Source organism: Opisthorchis viverrini, assembly GCF_000715545.1.
Source record: "Opisthorchis viverrini unplaced genomic scaffold opera_v5_744, whole genome shotgun sequence".
Classification (NCBI taxonomy): domain Eukaryota; kingdom Metazoa; phylum Platyhelminthes; class Trematoda; order Opisthorchiida; family Opisthorchiidae; genus Opisthorchis; species Opisthorchis viverrini.
In genome coordinates, this window is record NW_008752408.1 from 1 (window position 1) to 18,501 (window position 18,501).

The following is an 18,501-nucleotide window of genomic DNA, read 5'->3' on the forward strand; positions in this document are numbered from 1 at the left end:
ACACACACGCACACACCCACACCGCTCGCGATCAATTCACTTTGTCTTTTCATTCTCCGCCTGCTCTCACGCTGAAATCACCGTTAAATTGCCTGCTGTTTTCAGATTCCGGACTTGTCCATACGGAGCCGAAAGTGGTTATGATGCAGAACCCAGTGGTTTGAAGCTTTTCTGAGAATGCACCCTCCAAATGTGGTAATAGTAGTCACACTGCATGTGAGCACCCATCAAGTGCCGTTAAAATGATCAAGTGTTCAATGATCAGTGAAATGTGAAATCGACTGAGTGAGTGGTTAGCGGTCTGGATTCTATACTATCCTGCTTGCTGAATATCGGCACTGTCGATTTCATTTGGATTCAGGCTTATGCATAAGTGCCAAAGGTGATCACTATATCAGAAAGCTGTTGTTATTCCCTGTGGGCTTAAAGCTATGAATGTCAAACGGTGCACATTTCAAGGTAACCGGAAAGGTGCAACTGAATGTGAAAAACTTAAGGATGGGCAACGATATACCGCAGAAGCGTGGGTGACAAAGGAAGATCTGACGCCAACTCTCGGCTTTTCACCGACCGAGGAATCGAACCTCATTGCCATTAACTACGAAATTTTACTTTCCACTCGGACACGTTTTGATAAATACACCTCCGTTTTTCTGAGGAATCTAATTCGCCTTCCAGAAGAAATCAGGTTGCTCACGCCGCAGACAGTGCAGTTCCGGTAGCATTGCCGGCAGAGCTATGGGAAATTTTGTGTCCTAAGCTGAATCATCCGACTACGTTGACATAGCTGCAGATTAAGTCAGTCAAATAGCAGTAGTTGTAAATACAGTGGGTAAATTGTAATTCTTAGCAATTGTGCCATGTTGAATTCTGTACTGCGCCGCGAACATTATGGACTGCTTAAGAGCACGACCTATGTTAGGCAAGGCTATTCATGAATTTTAAACTGCCGTCCTTTTCCTGACTAGTGACACTCGACAAAAAATAAGCTACCTCACTACGCTCGATATCCCTTTCGGCCGATTTGGATGGCTGCGTCTTTCATCAGGATTGATGGTCCCCAACAAGATATTTCAAAAAAACTTTATCCGAACATCAGACGAACTTCATATTTCTAATGACGCACTAATATTTGGGAAGACACTTGAAGAGCACAACACCAACTTAGACTTCTCAATCATCGTATCGAACAAGGTATTCACGAACGCCCAGAAAAAAGAGAAGAAAAATGGGTCTTGCATACGTTCCAACACTGAATGGCTTGTGTGTAAATCCAAAGAAAACCCATGCAATGCAAAATAAGCCTATTCTTGATGATACCAGAGCGGCTTTCAGACTGAATGGCATGATCAATTATCTCAATTGAATTTTCGCTAAAACTATGGCTCGCTACGATCAATTCGCTTCCTGTTGATTTACATTCCACAGAAGTACAGTCAAAGCTGATTCAATTCAAAACGAGATACGACGAATACACCGTGAACTCAAGGCTTGCGACCACGAAGCTGCTGTGCAACAAGTACCGTTCGCCTGTGCTAGAACTTTCAATGAAGATAAAACACTATTCCCTACGTCCCGACCTCGAAGAAAACTGTTGCAGCCTAGTCTCTACGCTTAACCAAACTGGAAATTACGTTCCACTGATAACAACAAGAAAAGCTAGTGCAAGCGGTGAATATGATCACTCCGATTCTTTAAGAACAAGTAAACTAGGGTCCGGATCAACTCATTCACTTAGCTGGTGTAGTCTTCCTTTTTTATAACATAAGCACCCTTTGAAACGCACTCTTTCACATACGGATGTTTTTTTAATGAAACTACAATGCCGTAACATTCCCACGCCTGGTCCATTTGCTGGCTGATGAAAAATACCGGGTGAGTACACAGAAAACTCCGACAAATATAAGTGCTTTCAGAGAAATCTGTCATAACAAGCAGGGATTTTTGCACAGCTGTCTCATCCTTGTTGGAAAGCAACAGAAGTTGGCAGTTAACAGTTTGAACATAGAGGAAAATGTTGTTAGCTCAGGTATCGTAGATGGTGGTCGTTGGCTTGTTCGCTGAGCTGGGCAATTTGATTGCAAACGTTTCATCACCAATCGAGGTGACATCATCAGTGCGTTTTTGTGGGGCGTGGTAGTGCGTAGCGCACTACAGGACAAAATCCTATATGAAAATTTCCAAACCTTCCCACACCACTCACAAAATGTTTTTGTACCACAGAACAGATTTTGACTTTCGAACGTGGTTAGTGCATGGAATTGTTCGAAAGAGATCTAAAGTCATCTGAATCAATGATCCAATTCAATTTAGTCCCACAAAACAATACACCGAACACACCAAACAGGACCACACAACTTGAGCGAAACAAACTATTCAACGCACAAAATAAACTACGAGTCACAACACTCACTCACCAGCAGCCACCAGCGACGATGACTCCAAACCATCTGCTTTTGTCATTGGCTTGTTCGCTGGGCAATTTGATTGCAAACGTTTCATCACCAATCGAGGTGACATCATCAGTGCGTTTTTGTGGGGCGTGGTAGTGCGTAGCGCACTACAGGACAAAATCCTATATGAAAATTTCCAAACCTTCCCACACCACTCACAAAATGTTTTTGTACCACAGAACAGATTTTGACTTTCGAACGTGGTTAGTGCATGGAATTGTTCGAAAGAGATCTAAAGTCATCTGAATCAATGATCCAATTCAATTTAGTCCCACAAAACAATACACCGAACACACCAAACAGGACCACACAACTTGAGCGAAACAAACTATTCAACGCACAAAATAAACTACGAGTCACAACACTCACTCACCAGCAGCCACCAGCGACGATGACTCCAAACCATCTGCTTTTGTCATTGAAACAGATTCACTGCCATTCACACATGCAGCATCTGTTGTTCACAACATGCACAAAGACATGCACAAAAATTATCGGTCCAAAATCATAAGTAAAAAGCGCTAACGCGAGAGCAAAGAGCAAACACAATTACAATTACAAAAATGGACATCAACTTGATCTACAGACAAAACAAAATCATACCAAAGCAAGAAAATGCAACACACCTACAGCAACCGTTTGCCACAAAACAAACGATGAAATCAATGCAACAAATCACACCACACTCGCTTTATGAGAAGCCGATATTCTTACACCGGAAAATATCGAGCAATGAGCACCTATCATTTAGTCCTGTTATAATCCAAGTATTTCTGTACACTCTTTACTTAATTTTATTTTGGACGCTACTGAGTTAGATACTCACTATGATACTGTGTTCCTGTCCCACAACCCCTTTAACTGCTGGAGATTCTGGAAATCCCCTGCGCATAAACGTGATATACTGTGACCTCATCGGATACAAATAATTGTTAAGTTCGCGTCTCTGTTGTCTGTCAGCAGTGCTAAAAAATTGACCTTACTGAAGCGATCGCAGGAATAAAAAGCATTTTAAGGGTGCCACTTGTTCGTAGTGAAACCTACTGTGATTCTACTATTCCCTTTATCTACTTCATTGTATGTTATCTCGCCGTCATTTATTCCCTCTCCTATATGGCTCATATCATTCTGAGGTTTCTCCCGCAAAACTCCTCTTTTTACGCCTTTACATTCCTTAAGCTTCAAATGCGCTCGTTTGATACCGCTATTAGCTTGTTCTTTCTTCTCTGATTTGACAAGGTTTGAAAGAAGTTACATGAAGAAAACAGCCATAGAAGTCAGACTGATTAAAGGATTCATTTTTTGGTTTTCATTCAGTCAAAAGTAGCACCCATCTTTTGTAAAGCTGATAGTGTGAAGCCATGGGTCACTTTGGTCAAATATTAATATATTTAGTAACGCAAGCAACCATATGTACTGAACGGCAACTAATGGCAACCTTCAAGGTCTCCCATACACTCCCCCAGGCACACACACACGTGAAGGAACCGCATGTGCTAGAGTGGTCACAGCAAAATAAGCCTCCTAAAAGTATATTAGGACTCTATCTGTGCGGTCAGTTCTTCTTTGAACGCACCACCACGACAATCAGTATTTGGTAAAAATTTTGAAAAACTCAAGCTCCGAGGTGTTGGTAGTAGCCTACTTTCAATTTGCTAGAAATCAAAATTCCTTCATGTTTTCTGTTTGACGTTTCCGAAATTTAAGTGTAGGTGGCTGATTGGACAAGTAGGATCTGTAAACTTGTTAGTAAGGAGTGCAAAAATCGGATCGGACAAACGGAACCCAAGCTTTGACTCATAAACTGACAACTTTGGTGGCTACTCTAAAGAAGGTGGCACGAACCAAACAGACTGCCCGTAAGAGTACTGGTTGGAAAGCCCCGAGGAAGCAACTCGCGACCAAGGCTGCACGAAAGAATACACCGCCACCGGCGGTGTGAAGAAACCCCATCGCTACATGCCTGGAATCATCGATCTCAGTGAGACCCATCGCTACCAGAAGTCCACCGAGTTGCTCATCCGTAAAATGCCCTTCTAACTTAGTCTACGACCGAGACAGTGTACTGAAAGCCGCAGTGCAGTTACAATTAGTGGTGGTCAGTTATGGCCGCAAAAAAGTTTCGCATTTGAAACTAACACGTTGCAACTTTGTGTTTAGGGACAGCCAAGGTCCCGGTGTTTTGTTTAAAACCTGAAGAGGTAGCGGCTCATTTTCACTGCAAAAACAAACAATGAATAAATGAAAAAAGGGATGGAATCACAGTTTACAGGCATGCAGCTTTTAGATAGGTTTCTGTTGCACCAGTGGATCTACAACATAGGCAAAAGCTACGAATGGTCACCTGCAGTAATTATCGCTTGATTGGGTGACGAAAGCCCGTTTCCTCACGGGGCTACTATATTTTCCTGTTGCTGTGGCTACGATGGCTATGGTTCTTATTGGGCTAACCGCTACAGAAGCCGTATAGAGATGGCAGCTACAGCAAAAGTACTGTAACGCGTCAACGCACGAACGGAGACGATTGTGGTTTGCAGGGAAAGTAAGTTCAGGCAATAGTGGTCTCCGTCGAACCATTTTGCTTCGCTGAGGAACTTTTCACTTCTCTCAGTCTGAAAGACCGTAGCATTGCTGGGCATCCGCTTTACTTTCAAGGGGAACAGTCTGCAACCACCGACAGCAGCTGCTCAAACTGCTCGATGAGGTGACGCATGTCCCGTTGAAGCCACATCAAAGAATGGAGATCACGAGGAACTACCTGATACCGAAGCGCTCGTGTTCGGTCAAGTTCACGAAAACTCGCTCAAAAGACTGGACAATTACATCGGACAATCTATTCGTGGGTGGTTATGTCTACCGAGGCACGCCCCAATCTGCCACATCCACACCAGTAAACAGCATGGAGGGCTTGGTTTCCCAAGTCTGAGTGCAACATTCCGATGCATTGGAGAGAGCGTATAAAAAGCTGCTGTCTGTCTGGTGCTGAGTACTACGCAATGTGGTCAACGATTCCGCATTTGGCAAAATTATTCGGGATCTCAGCACTCCGATCCAAGTTCAAGGTGCATGCGTACACAAAGAAACAGCTGGCGGCTGCTTGGGGCGATAGTCTGCACAACATCGTTGACGGCCGCAGTTTACGAGAGTTGATCGTTTCGCCTCTTTCGAGTCGAAGGCTTGTATTTACAGAACGAGTGTTTCCTTAAAGATTTATCCGTAGTATCCAGCTCCCATACAACCTGTTTACGATGAGTTACGAGTGCTCGATGTGGTCATGGTGGCCAGAAGATCTTGTCGTGGAAACTGAGTTTGGTGCATATTCTATAGCTCTGTTGGATCGCGCATGATGCCCGCTGTGCTCGTCATAATCGGGTTGCAAGGGAGCTCGGGAAACATGTCCGTCGCCTGGGTTACATCGCCCTAGGGAAGTTGGGAGCATCTATTTCAACGTCTTGCACCAAGCCCGACCTAATCGCTTTTCGGGAGCACCGAGAAACTGTGATAGACCTAGGTCGCTGATGGGCGCGGAATAACTGTGTGAAATGAGAAAAATCAGAACTATGGTGTTGATGGATGTTCCCTCGCCATAATTTCAGCCCTACGTGCAATCCATTCTGATCTCGACCTTTCGATACATCAACCAATGATCATTTCTTACCGAGAGATCTGCTTTCCTCAATTCACCAGGGCTGTTACTGGACTCTAAAGTTACACTCAGTGACTTGAGTTTGCTTGCCATTGTGGGCTGTCTGCGTACCACTTATGACGACTTTATGCGTGGTACATGGCGTCGAGTGTTCACACCTGACCCAATATGACGGACACTTTGTGTCTGATATGCCAGGCTTGACCGTGCTAGCGCTTATCGCATTAAAGAGCATTGGGCATAGTTTGTCCTTCCTTCGGTTGCCAGTGTCTACACGCGTGTTTCCATAACAAATATTCTTGCATACGTTGGGATTTATTCTGTCCGACTGGAACTGCTGGTGGCAAGACTTCGAATGGGACGGTTCCCTCGTTCTATCTAATAATCTCCTGTAACCCTTCCACATCTATCGCTTGCATTTACTTTTCGCGTTTGTGACCATGCTCTTAAAAAATGAACGACAATAGTAGTAAGCCCTGGCGAAGCCGACTGAAGTTGTCCTTACGTATCATTTGTTCTTTACAGTCACAATCAAATAAATGTCAGTCATCAAGGCATAAGCTTAGCACGGTAGTTCCTACAGAACCGTCATCGACGGTTATGGCAACCTTACATTAATGTGTGGATCGCTTATTCTGAGTACTAATGAAGTTGTGGGATATGTGCGTAATTCAAAACACTCACAAAAACAGTCTTCTATTGCATGTACTGTTCGCGTAATTCGTGAGCACTGTCGCGGTTTAGCCTGCATTCATAACCAGGTGGTGCCACAGTAACCTAACTACGGACTGAATGCAAAGATACAATGTAACAATCTTAACTAGATTCCTTGCATTTTTTCTGCTAGGTACATGTAGCTCCAGCGTATCCCATGGATTTAAAACAAACGAATGATGTTTCGCAATGAAGTTTGGAGTACGGCCTATTTACAACAAGGACGATCGTAAACAAATCAATACTGATAGGTTTTGTTTGGCACACTCCAAGGTGGTATGATATTTTCCAATTAATGGTGTATAGAATTTACTTCTGGAGGGTTGGGTTTCTGGGTCCAGCGTTACAGGATCATCTGATACTGTTCAACAGTTCTAGTTTTCGTGATATTTTTTCCATTTTTGTGCTTGATTCGATTATACACAAGCTAATTAAGCTGTGGATGTGGCATTTTGGGGCGAATTCCCATTCGAGGAAGTCAACGACGGTCAACTGTGTTTCCGTTTGCCTGTCAATTTCTGAGCTGTACTTAATTAGATTGAAAAAGAGGGGGTACAAACATTTTTCTCTTTTTCGGTAGATTCTAGACAGAGGGTGGTGCAAAGCAAATATCAAAGGAATAACTTGGAGTTGCATCAAAATTTCTTCAAAAACTGAAAGCGCAGAGCCGTGGAAAAAGACGATGCGCACTTCAGCTGTTACCTTACATGAACAACAGAAGGCCACAGATAGAAGGGGCGGACAAAAAATGGCAAGTTTTACGTTTTTAAGGGGTTGCCTTTGCGCAATGTGATGGGAAGACATGCGCGTCGTCACTAATGAAAATTACAGTGGTTTTAAACGAGAAAACCAACTGATAGCCTTCAACTAAATGTGCAGCACTAAGACCAGAACGCACCACCAAGCGAACTACGCCTAGCTAATGAGCCCCGGGAGGGGCAAAACCAATGGTGGGGTATGAGTACTGTATTTCATCAATAAAATATCCTTCTTCACTTTCATATCAACTAACACCCGAACAGTATACTCACTTGACCGATCCGTTGTTTCCGGTCCCGATGGGATCAAAGTCGTATCCAAATCTACCCCAAACCAACGAGAACAGTCTGTGGTAGACGGTAAACAAGAAATTCAGTTTTAAATGTCACAAAGATGAAATAAACTATAGTCAAAGGGCGATTTCTTTATATATATATATATAATATATTAATCACTTTTCACATTGGCCTTTCTATCTACAGAGAAGAAAGATGCCTCTATGTGCATACAGAGGCTTTCCTTACTCACCGCGTCGCGTTGTACATAACAAAGAGATCTGTGGATAACAGTCTATGGGTTCTTTCCTAATAAAGCTTATCAATCAACGACAACGAACAATAAGCTCTGTTTATCCTTTATTATCCAGTATTATGTCACAAACTTCTTCAATTCCACTGTGCCTTAACCGCAATAAAACCTGAGTCCATCGGACCTACAGTGGTTCTGAGCACACTCCCCACGCCCTTTAACTTATTCACAAGCAGATGAGATACTATGATATTAACCTTCTCAATCACAAAATTCTCATCAGCTGTCCGTAAACTTCATAACTTTTTCAATACAGCCAAAAAGATAAGATTAGGAAATAAACCGTCCTGCTACTGAGGATAATCTGGGTTTTGCACACGCTTCCGAAAATATCTTCATGAATGGAATGCTCAGATTACTTTTCACAGGGCAGAACAGTAAAGGAAAACAAGATTCTTAACATCCAACCATTTCTTCCGGATAGGCTACACAGTATGATGGATCTCGTAATATAACTCTAGGCCCCAGTAGGCTAGCGCCGCACAACAGTTCATAATTTTCTGCGTAGTTGCTTTTGTTACCAATCCCACTATATAACTACAGTTTAGCTCAGGTGAGAAATCGGGAAAAAATACTCAACTAAATTTATAAGAACCCAACATGTCTCCAGTAAGTCACAATGAAGTACCACTGCTCTCTAGCAGCGATAACGTAGCATAACCACAAACCCATCGCTACGCACCACTATACTCTCTAACAACGCACCGAGGTGATGAAACGTTTGCAATCGAATTGCTCAGCTCAGCGAACGAGCCAACGAGCATCTACGATAACTAAGCTACCAAGATTTTCCTCTATGGCGCTGCTGTTGTTATTAGGCCTCGAGATTCAGATAGAATACAAAATATTCTGTCATGGATACGGTAAACCTAACAAGTGGTTCTAACTCTAGTGTTTTCGATGGCATCTGAAAAGCGAAACCCGAGAAAATGCTGCGCTTTTTGGTTCGGGATTGTTACTTATTTCTGCCAGTACTTTAACAAGGACGATCGTAAACAAATCAATACTGATAGGTTTTGTTTGGCACACTCCAAGGTGGTATGATATTTTCCAATTAATGGTGTATAGAATTTACTTCTGGAGGGTTGGGTTTCTGGGTCCAGCGTTACAGGATCATCTGATACTGTTCAACAGTTCTAGTTTTCGTGATATTTTTTCCATTTTTGTGCTTGATTCGATTATACACAAGCTAATTAAGCTGTGGATGTGGCATTTTGGGGCGAATTCCCATTCGAGGAAGTCAACGACGGTCAACTGTGTTTCCGTTTGCCTGTCAATTTCTGAGCTGTACTTAATTAGATTGAAAAAGAGGGGGTACAAACATTTTTCTCTTTTTCGGTAGATTCTAGACAGAGGGTGGTGCAAAGCAAATATCAAAGGAATAACTTGGAGTTGCATCAAAATTTCTTCAAAAACTGAAAGCGCAGAGCCGTGGAAAAAGACGATGCGCACTTCAGCTGTTACCTTACATGAACAACAGAAGGCCACAGATAGAAGGGGCGGACAAAAAATGGCAAGTTTTACGTTTTTAAGGGGTTGCCTTTGCGCAATGTGATGGGAAGACATGCGCGTCGTCACTAATGAAAATTACAGTGGTTTTAAACGAGAAAACCAACTGATAGCCTTCAACTAAATGTGCAGCACTAAGACCAGAACGCACCACCAAGCGAACTACGCCTAGCTAATGAGCCCCGGGAGGGGCAAAACCAATGGTGGGGTATGAGTACTGTATTTCATCAATAAAATATCCTTCTTCACTTTCATATCAACTAACACCCGAACAGTATACTCACTTGACCGATCCGTTGTTTCCGGTCCCGATGGGATCAAAGTCGTATCCAAATCTACCCCAAACCAACGAGAACAGTCTGTGGTAGACGGTAAACAAGAAATTCAGTTTTAAATGTCACAAAGATGAAATGAACTATAGTCAAAGGGCGATTTCTTTATATATATATATAAAAGCTTTAACCAAAAATCTTGTCCAAACTGCCGATAATTTTTTCCAAAGTGCTGAGAGAATCATTCCCGGTAAAGAGGAGCAGGCTCCAGAAAGTGGACGCCCATGAAGAGGTCACAGTTCCCTGGACACATTGCGCCGCACTTAATCCTTCTGCAGCTGACTCGAGTCTTATATTAATCTGACTACTTTTCACATTGGCCTTTCTATCTACAGAGAAGAAAGATGCCTCTATGTGCATACAGAGGCTTTCCTTACTCACCGCGTTGATATGTACATAACAAAGAGATCTGTGGATAACAGTCTATGGGTTCTTTCCTAATAAAGCTTATCAATCAACGACAACGAACAATAAGCTCTGTTTATCCTTTATTATCCAGTATTATGTCACAAACTTCTTCAATTCCACTGTGCCTTAACCGCAATAAAACCTGAGTCCATCGGACCTACAGTGGTTCTGAGCACACTCCCCACGCCCTTTAACTTATTCACAAGCAGATGAGATACTATGATATTAACCTTCTCAATCACAAAATTCTCATCAGCTGTCCGTAAACTTCATAACTTTTTCAATACAGCCAAAAAGATAAGATTAGGAAATAAACCGTCCTGCTACTGAGGATAATCTGGGTTTTGCACACGCTTCCGAAAATATCTTCATGAATGGAATGCTCAGATTACTTTTCACAGGGCAGAACAGTAAAGGAAAACAAGATTCTTAACATCCAACCATTTCTTCCGGATAGGCTACACAGTATGATGGATCTCGTAATATAACTCTAGGCCCCAGTAGGCTAGCGCCGCACAACAGTTCATAATTTTCTGCGTAGTTGCTTTTGTTACCAATCCCACTATATAACTACAGTTTAGCTCAGGTGAGAAATCGGGAAAAAATACTCAACTAAATTTATACGAACCCAACATGTCTCCAGTAAGTCACAATGAAGTACCACTGCTCTCTAGCAGCGATAGCGTAGCATAACCACAAACCCATCGCTACGCACCACTATACTCTCTAACAACGCACCGAGGTGATGAAACGTTTGCAATCGAATTGCTCAGCTCAGCGAACGAGCCAACGAGCATCTACGATAACTAAGCTACCAAGATTTTCCTCTATGGCGCTGCTGTTGTTATTAGGCCTCGAGATTCAGATAGAATACAAAATATTCTGTCATGGATACGGTAAACCTAACAAGTGGTTCTGACTCTAGTGTTTTCGACGGCATCTGAAAAGCGAAACCCGAGAAGTTGCTGCGCTTTTTGGTTCGGGATTGTTACTTATTTCTGCCAGTACTTTATCAATCAGCACGAAAGTTTGTACCACTTGATACAGAATCCACAAGTTTTCGAATATCAACCTTTATTCCGTTATCTGTTGCTACGATACACACGAATTTTGGACTACAGGTCGTGTGAGACACTAGCAAGGCCGCCAGCTTTCCTTGATTTCCCCTGCTGGGACTGAAAGTCATATATCAACATTTTCAACATCCGGTGTCAAAATCATCCGTCCGCTAGATTCCTTCCCACAGCTCGAAACTTAGTTTTTTGTTCCCAGAATGCTGTTTGAGTCATCTTGGACTACACGCAAAAATAAAACATTCTCCAAAATGTGTAGAAACCTTTAACCATGGATTACTCCGCTAAACATCAATCAACTAATGAATCAACTTCACGGATGTCTCTTACTATCGCTGTCCACGGACGGCATTGAAAGGTCCCCACTGGCTGAGATTAAATTCGATTTCAGCAACGGATACCATAAGCTAGGTCGGGACTGAATCCCCCTGAATCCGACCAATCGATTTCTCACTTGAGCTCCAAAAAGAGGGGGCTCCACACTAAGAACAGAAAAAGAGCCAGTACGAGTTTTCCTAACTCGCTTTCCAGTTTTTGCAAACTGGAGCTGAGTCGGTTTTCTAGACGTGGAGTGCTGAAATCATTGTCTTTATTGACAGCAACACCAGAGGAGAACACTGATGCCCCATAACCATCTCAATTTATTTGAATAAAGCCTTATAATGAGAAGAAAAAATGGGGGATGGACCCAGGGCTAGCCTACCACAAACATCTAATGTGCTCACACTTTCAACACTCAACCAGGCAACCTGGACTGGGACTGGCAGCTGGAAGGCCCCTGGCTAACCGCCAAATTGTTCAGTCTTTAGCTAAGCACATGGAGGGTCACGTGGGCACCGTCCTTTAAAAGGAGCAACACCAACGGCGCCCAAACTTTTGGTACCATTCTTCATTCCCTGCTGTCAAGTTAAATTCTGCACACCTCTGGGTTTCCGCCCCTCTGAGTTAGGCAGGGAAAACGACGCTTTCTTCGGAAGGGTTACATAACACATGGTTGCGTAACACATGATCCAACCGACTTAGCTTACAGTGCCGAATGCATTCCCTGAGTGAATTACCACCTGCTTTATCAAGGACACATCTCCTGATCACCCTATTCCGAAGCTGCTGGTTTCGGTGAAATCCAACTATAGTTTCGATACATCGGTAGTCGAACACTTGAGGATACCCCATATCTCCGCCAAGTCTCGCAACTAGACAACAAGATCATCATCATCATCATCATCATCATCATCATCATCATCATCATCATCGACAGCATGACATCAGTGGTTCAACACCATGCTTCACTGCCGTACAGACAACAAGAGAGCCACCGCATTCTGATGCAAGCGTCCCTTAGGATCCGGAAGTAGACCTTTTCAATGCCACAAGTGGACAGATTTTGCAAATGCGATTCTGACCTGTGAAATCCGTGCGCCGACTTCGTCGGTCAAAACACCGTCAAACCTAGTGCAACTTCCGAGATGCGCATAGTTTCACAACTTCCAGAGTCACTCTTTGAATTCCTGGAGGCATGTTTAAAGATACTGAAATATCGTTTTCTAACCAACGAGATGTATATTTTGTTGAGTCGTTAAGTGCGCCTTAGCAGGTATTCATGGTCAAAAATCTGGATTTTTCTTATGTTCTGTATGCGTAATTTGTGTAAAAGTGTATCTTTCTGCATCGATATGTGCTCTGTAGAGTGGCAGAATCAAAGCATTAAAAACTGTGACGCATCCACTTTCATCGTCTTCTATGCTAAGGGTGGTTACATTGGCACTGGCTTGTGTGGAAAAGTATTTCGTCACACGGATATCCATCGCCAATCCAAGAAGTCTTTTATGATAGTATGTATGAGCACCTAGCACAGTCGCTCGTGTGAGGAGCATGGAAACAAAGACCTAGGCGACAATCTGATTACCGAAAATATTTGCATACTGTTTTGCCATTTCTCCTAGACATTGGAGGAGAATCAGCATGTCCCAGTTGGAAGGAATTGCTTCAACTTCTCTAATGCAACAGAGTTGGGGTTGGAGACGAAAGAGTAATGGGTAGGAGACATGACTCAAAAGGAATGCTACCCTCCCCTGGAGCTTTTCTATCCTTGAGATGATGGTCAAACGAAGTAACCTCTTGTTGACCAAGCGGTTCGCACCTGGGCTAGCCAGGACTGAGGCTCATACGTGACGAGTAGTTTTGGGGCCATAACACAACTTCTGCAAGAACGAATGGCATATTCAGTATCCTAAGCCATGAATGGCCGATGAACATAGCTGACAGCAATGAAATTCATATGACTGATTCCTGGATGCCCTTCATGGTAATGACTAAGAACCTTTTGGGGATCAGACAGCATTAGATAACTATGAGTTCCTGAGGGTGGCACTGATGTGAGGCTTTTATTTTGTTAAGGTATGGTTGACGACCGGGACTGTCGATGACAAGGCCAATATACTTGATGCTGGGTATCACTGCGAATCTACACGTATCTACACGTATGCATCTCCGTATGCATTCATCCGGAGGACTACTTCTTCCAGGAATGCATGATGACCTTCCACGCGGAGCTTACTTCGGTTGTCACCCAAGTAAGCCATTGGGAAGTGCAATCCACGAAGCATAGCATTCTTCACATGCTGAAATATTTCTGGAGCAGACCTAACCTCCCAAGATAACGTTGTAAAGGTTTTCAGTTCTGTGGAGCGACCCTTGATCCCTACCTACAAGTATACATCAGAAAGATCGGCTTTGGAAAAATAATTTCCCTTCGTTTGTTTTGTGAATAAATACTCTGGAACTGGTAGATAACACTGTTATGTTATGTAGTCCGTCTGAAAAATCAGCTTGAATATGCGTACCACTGTTAGTTGTTCAGAGAGCTACAATAGGTGAGGCCAACAATGAACAGGCCACACTCATAGATTCCAGTCGATTGAGTTCTGCATCTACTGCTTCAACAGAGGCATATAGTACAGGCTGCTTTGGATAAAATCCCCAGCCTTTACCAGGATGCATAAAAAACACAGCTCTCATCTTGGAAAACATCTTAGGACCCTCTGTAAAAGTAGCAGGGTACCTAAACTCGAAATGTAGTAAAGCCTCTGCAATATCCTTAAGAACTAGTGGTACAACCCAACAAAAGAAATCGGAGGGACATAATGAAAAACTACCTGAACTTTCGCAAATACTGTCTAAGGGTTTGTCCCATGAATTCAGTTTGTCCAACAAGTTTAGATGCTCACAACGTACAACACACCAGACGCCCTCGCATGCGGTTTACATAATTCAAACTCACATCTGGACTGTCCAAGTAGAATTGAGTCTATACCAGCTGCGTCGTAAGTGGTGCGTGAATTTTGGTCAAATGGGTCAACCAAACTTGTTTCGTTATCATTAAGGGAACGCTTGAAACAACGTTCAACTGAACTCGAACGGAAACACCGTTTTCTTCACGAGGGTAACATAGTTCCTCAGTGAATGGTGGTTCTGGCTAGTTGTTACAAAAACATTTGAACAGCAACGTTTTCAACACCGGAATCACTCACTGGAAATCGATATTTTGAGAGTCTCATACTCCACCTCATTGTGAAGGGCTCGAATTTAACCATAACAATTTCCATGCTCACGTGAACCCCATTTCTCCAAAAAGAGACATGACGAGCAGCATCACCCAGACTGTACCCATCAACTTTTGGCAAATCTTTATAGCGAGGAAATCATGCTTCTGGTTGGTACTGAAATTCCGTTGTGTGCGCCAACTTGTCTACGATGGATACTGATAAGCCCGTAGATGTTGTAGCAACGTGTGTGCTGTCTGCTTCGAACAACCGCTGTTGCGATACCTCAAACTGTGCTTACTCTCTGGACAATATTTCCCGAAAGCATTCCAAAGCGAACGTCACGATGTGCAATAGTCATCCAGCGGTTCTCGTCCGCCGATGTGCTGCGGCAATGACCACTCACTGCAGTGCCCTTAAAGCAGGACGGAAACCCAACGAAAGACCGACGCACACCAGGGTAGTAAGACGCGACAAAATCAATAAAGTCAACCAATCAAATGTAGGGACAAGGTCAACTGCGCCAGCGAATTGGCCGATCACAAATATGGCACTGCATCGGCTGATCGGAGGACGAGCCAACTCAAGGCATACACGGTACGAACGGTGTTTAGGAGCGAACCGCGGAAACCATGCAGTCGATGTTTATATGGCGTCCCTTCTAGCAGGGTCGGTTGATCTGTCCCCATTGGCGGTCCAGTCGACTGTGATCAAGAGTGTGTCTCGTCCAGTTATCCTAACTTCAAGACTTCGTAGCTCAGCGCAATTCCCGCTACAGAGATTTGTTTGCTCCCCACGTCAAATGTGGCATAGCTAGCGGGTGAGATATCTCATCATCACCTACAGCATGACATCAATGTTCAACACGAATGCTTCACTGTCATAAAAAGAACCCTCTCCTTGCATCTTGAGTTCTCGTTTCTGAGACACAGCGCACATCATTGCCGAAGGAGTCCAGTGTGAGAGTAAGAGTGGCTTGTTGTCCTGCCTACTTCAGAGTGCGGATATTAAAGGCGGTCAGATAGATTGCGTATTGAAGCTTGAAGATTGATTTCGATATATCTGACGGTGTTGGCGTCACGTGACGAGCGGAAATTGTACGCAAATCGATGCAAAATGAACGAAGTCATCAGTCCGAAGTGCTGGGCATACACTGAGGGAGTTACTGAGGTGGGGAGAGGGGAACAAAAAGCATGTGAAAAGAGGTGTCAGCAATAGCCTGTTTTCGCTTACGCGTCCTGACGTATACAGCGACTAAGGCGACCCGGCTGATGGCATCAAGCGACGGTCGATGTGGCATGAGTTTATTTCTATATGTGCAATTCGTGGTTGTATGCAGGCTGGGATACTCTCAGGGCGATAAGAATCCTCAATTGAAGCTTTTGGCTCAAAAGCCTGACCGCAAGTCACCGGTATTTGACAGAAAACGCAAATACACTTCCGTTTTTTAAGGAACAAGTCACCACGCATGTTCCAACCCCTCTGTGAATGTCGTTGGGACACCCCCCAGTATAGGTCAGTGAGTCGCAAAGGTACACAAGCCGTCACACCACGGTAAGATTCAGGCTCTTTGTGACGGGGGTGAGATATATAGCAAATAATTATGGCTAGCTTCTGACTGCAATCACCCTAGCAGCCAATGTCAACAATTCTTCTTAAGTTTAAGGCCTCAGTTTACTTACTCATCATACCCAACTGATTTGTCATAGGTTATGTCGTTTCCCGGGTATTTTGTTGATTTTGGAACATTCAGAAAGTAACAAAGAGTATAATACGAGTGAGACCCCAAGTGCTTAGTGGGGCTTTATATAACTGCAAGATATATAACCGCAAGATAGCATAATAATCGCACACGGAAACAAGACAAAACCCGCGTTTATTGCCGTTGGGTTCTAGAGGCGATCTCACCCGTCCAGTCAAGAGGAATAGATTCGTATTCTCGGCGATGTTGCTTGAAAGTCGGAAAGTAACCAACTCTTATAGACGGACAGCTAATAAACCATCAGCAATGCCAAAAGACTCGGTACCCGCCTCCACTCTTTCACTTTTATGGAAACATCACCACTATAAGGTAGTGGATACGACCTCCTCACCAAAGGCACCATGGTAGCAGGCCCCTTCGGGAGCAGCTGCTGTATATGAGAGCTTTTCTACTTTTAACCAACCGTCACCTTCTAGGATGTGACGCTCAGAATGCACAATTTATTTGGAAGAAAGGTGATTTCTTGTGCTCCTGGTACCACACCGAAGGAATAAACCAAATAACTGTTCTCCAGCGTTCATGATTAAGCAAATTCTTTCCCCTAGGTCACTTACAATTCTCTATCCATCTATCAACAATGTTCCAAGCGCTACACTCAGATGAGTTGCGGTATTTCTCATGCCACTGGCATAACTAATCCATGGCTGCTAAGCACGCGTAGTAACAATGTATTCGAGATCTTGGGGCAGCACAGGTTGAGAGATCCGCATTGCCTCTGGTTCCTCAATAAGAATAAAACAGCCGTACAATGCTTCTCGATTTTTCAGTATGGATTGGCTTCATTGACAAGAGGAAATCTCGATTGAAACAAAATACAAAATCTCCTCACACCACCATCAATCTATTTAATAGTGAGTGACAAGAGCAGAAAGGCGCCAGAAAGTGTCATAATTCTTTCTCCTTCGTGTCAGTATTGGCGATGATACAGGACTCAAGTGTCTCCACAGCTCGCTACCGTTCTCGGAGTGTTGCTTTTAGTTGGTCCCGTTCTGCTGTAACTTTCTCCAATAAGGAAATACAGTGAGCTTCGTCATCAACTCCGCGTGTGTTTTCTGAGATACCCAGACTAGAAGAGGAACCATCAACTTCAACGGACTCGCGGAGGGCAGGATGGGTGGTCGACGGTTGTGATAAACTGAAACTAGCACAGTACCGAAAAATAACATTTACGTTAATCTACCTTACACTGGGGATCATGCTTTCAGCTTATTTGAACGGACACCAAACGTATCCTCGCACCAAACTCACAGTACGGCATAGTCGTGTGCAAATGCAAATACACGGGGCATGCCAATGCCACCAGTCAAAGTACCGACTTCAGTAGACGTTCTTCCAGTCTCTCGTTTTAATGACGGCTGAAAAATCCCTTTGAATATCATTTATACATCAGCTGACCCCAATCCAATGCTGGTCGAATCCAGGGTCAAATCAGCATACGTCACAGAGTTGAACTCAACTCATCGTTCCGGGTTTTAACACGAAGTAGGCGGCCACGGAAGTTGAAGTTCGCTGAGACCATATTGATTAGTCATTTTAAGCCTGTCCTCCGCGATCACAAGGTCCTAAGAATCACTCTGAGACTGCCCTAGTTTGACTACTTAGTCATGTGATTCTGTTAACCACATCCGTCACAAAGAGACTGGACCTTACCGTGGTGTGACGGTTTGCGCACCTCAGCGATCCACTGAGCTATACTGGAGTGTCCCGCGACGCTC

General features: G+C 43.6%; 4 protein-coding genes across 4 annotated transcripts in view; 2 read left to right on the forward strand and 2 right to left on the reverse strand.

Moving 5' to 3' along the window:
• Positions 1–435: 435 nt before the first annotated feature.
• Positions 436–5,379, forward strand: T265_12039 (hypothetical protein; the record flags this gene model as incomplete). The annotated part of the gene is made up of 5 exons (XM_009178953.1): positions 436–523; positions 2,830–2,964; positions 4,436–4,530; positions 4,913–4,995; positions 5,109–5,379. The coding sequence occupies 5 exons, from the start codon at positions 436–438 to the stop codon at positions 5,377–5,379; spliced, it is 672 nt and encodes a 223-aa protein (XP_009177217.1).
• Positions 5,380–7,728: 2,349 nt separating this feature from the next.
• On the reverse strand, positions 7,729–12,375 carry T265_12040 (hypothetical protein; the record flags this gene model as incomplete). Its single annotated transcript, XM_009178954.1, has 4 exons — positions 7,729–7,919; positions 9,285–9,624; positions 9,919–10,028; positions 12,300–12,375. 4 exons carry the CDS (start codon positions 12,373–12,375, stop codon positions 7,729–7,731), a joined length of 717 nt encoding a protein of 238 aa, XP_009177218.1.
• A 2,860-nt stretch (positions 12,376–15,235) lies between these two features.
• The window catches only part of T265_12042 (hypothetical protein), a gene marked incomplete at both ends in the record, with an annotated part of 39,711 nt that continues 36,445 nt past the window's right edge, over positions 15,236–18,501 (forward strand). Inside the window, one exon of the mRNA XM_009178955.1 lies at positions 15,236–15,740. Within this exon, the coding sequence (XP_009177219.1) occupies positions 15,236–15,740 (505 nt within the window). The remainder of the gene's footprint in view (positions 15,741–18,501) is intronic.
• The window catches only part of T265_12041 (hypothetical protein), a gene marked incomplete at both ends in the record, with an annotated part of 35,309 nt that continues 34,545 nt past the window's right edge, over positions 17,738–18,501 (reverse strand). Inside the window, one exon of the mRNA XM_009178956.1 lies at positions 17,738–17,921. Coding sequence (XP_009177220.1) covers positions 17,738–17,921 — 184 coding nt within the window. The remainder of the gene's footprint in view (positions 17,922–18,501) is intronic.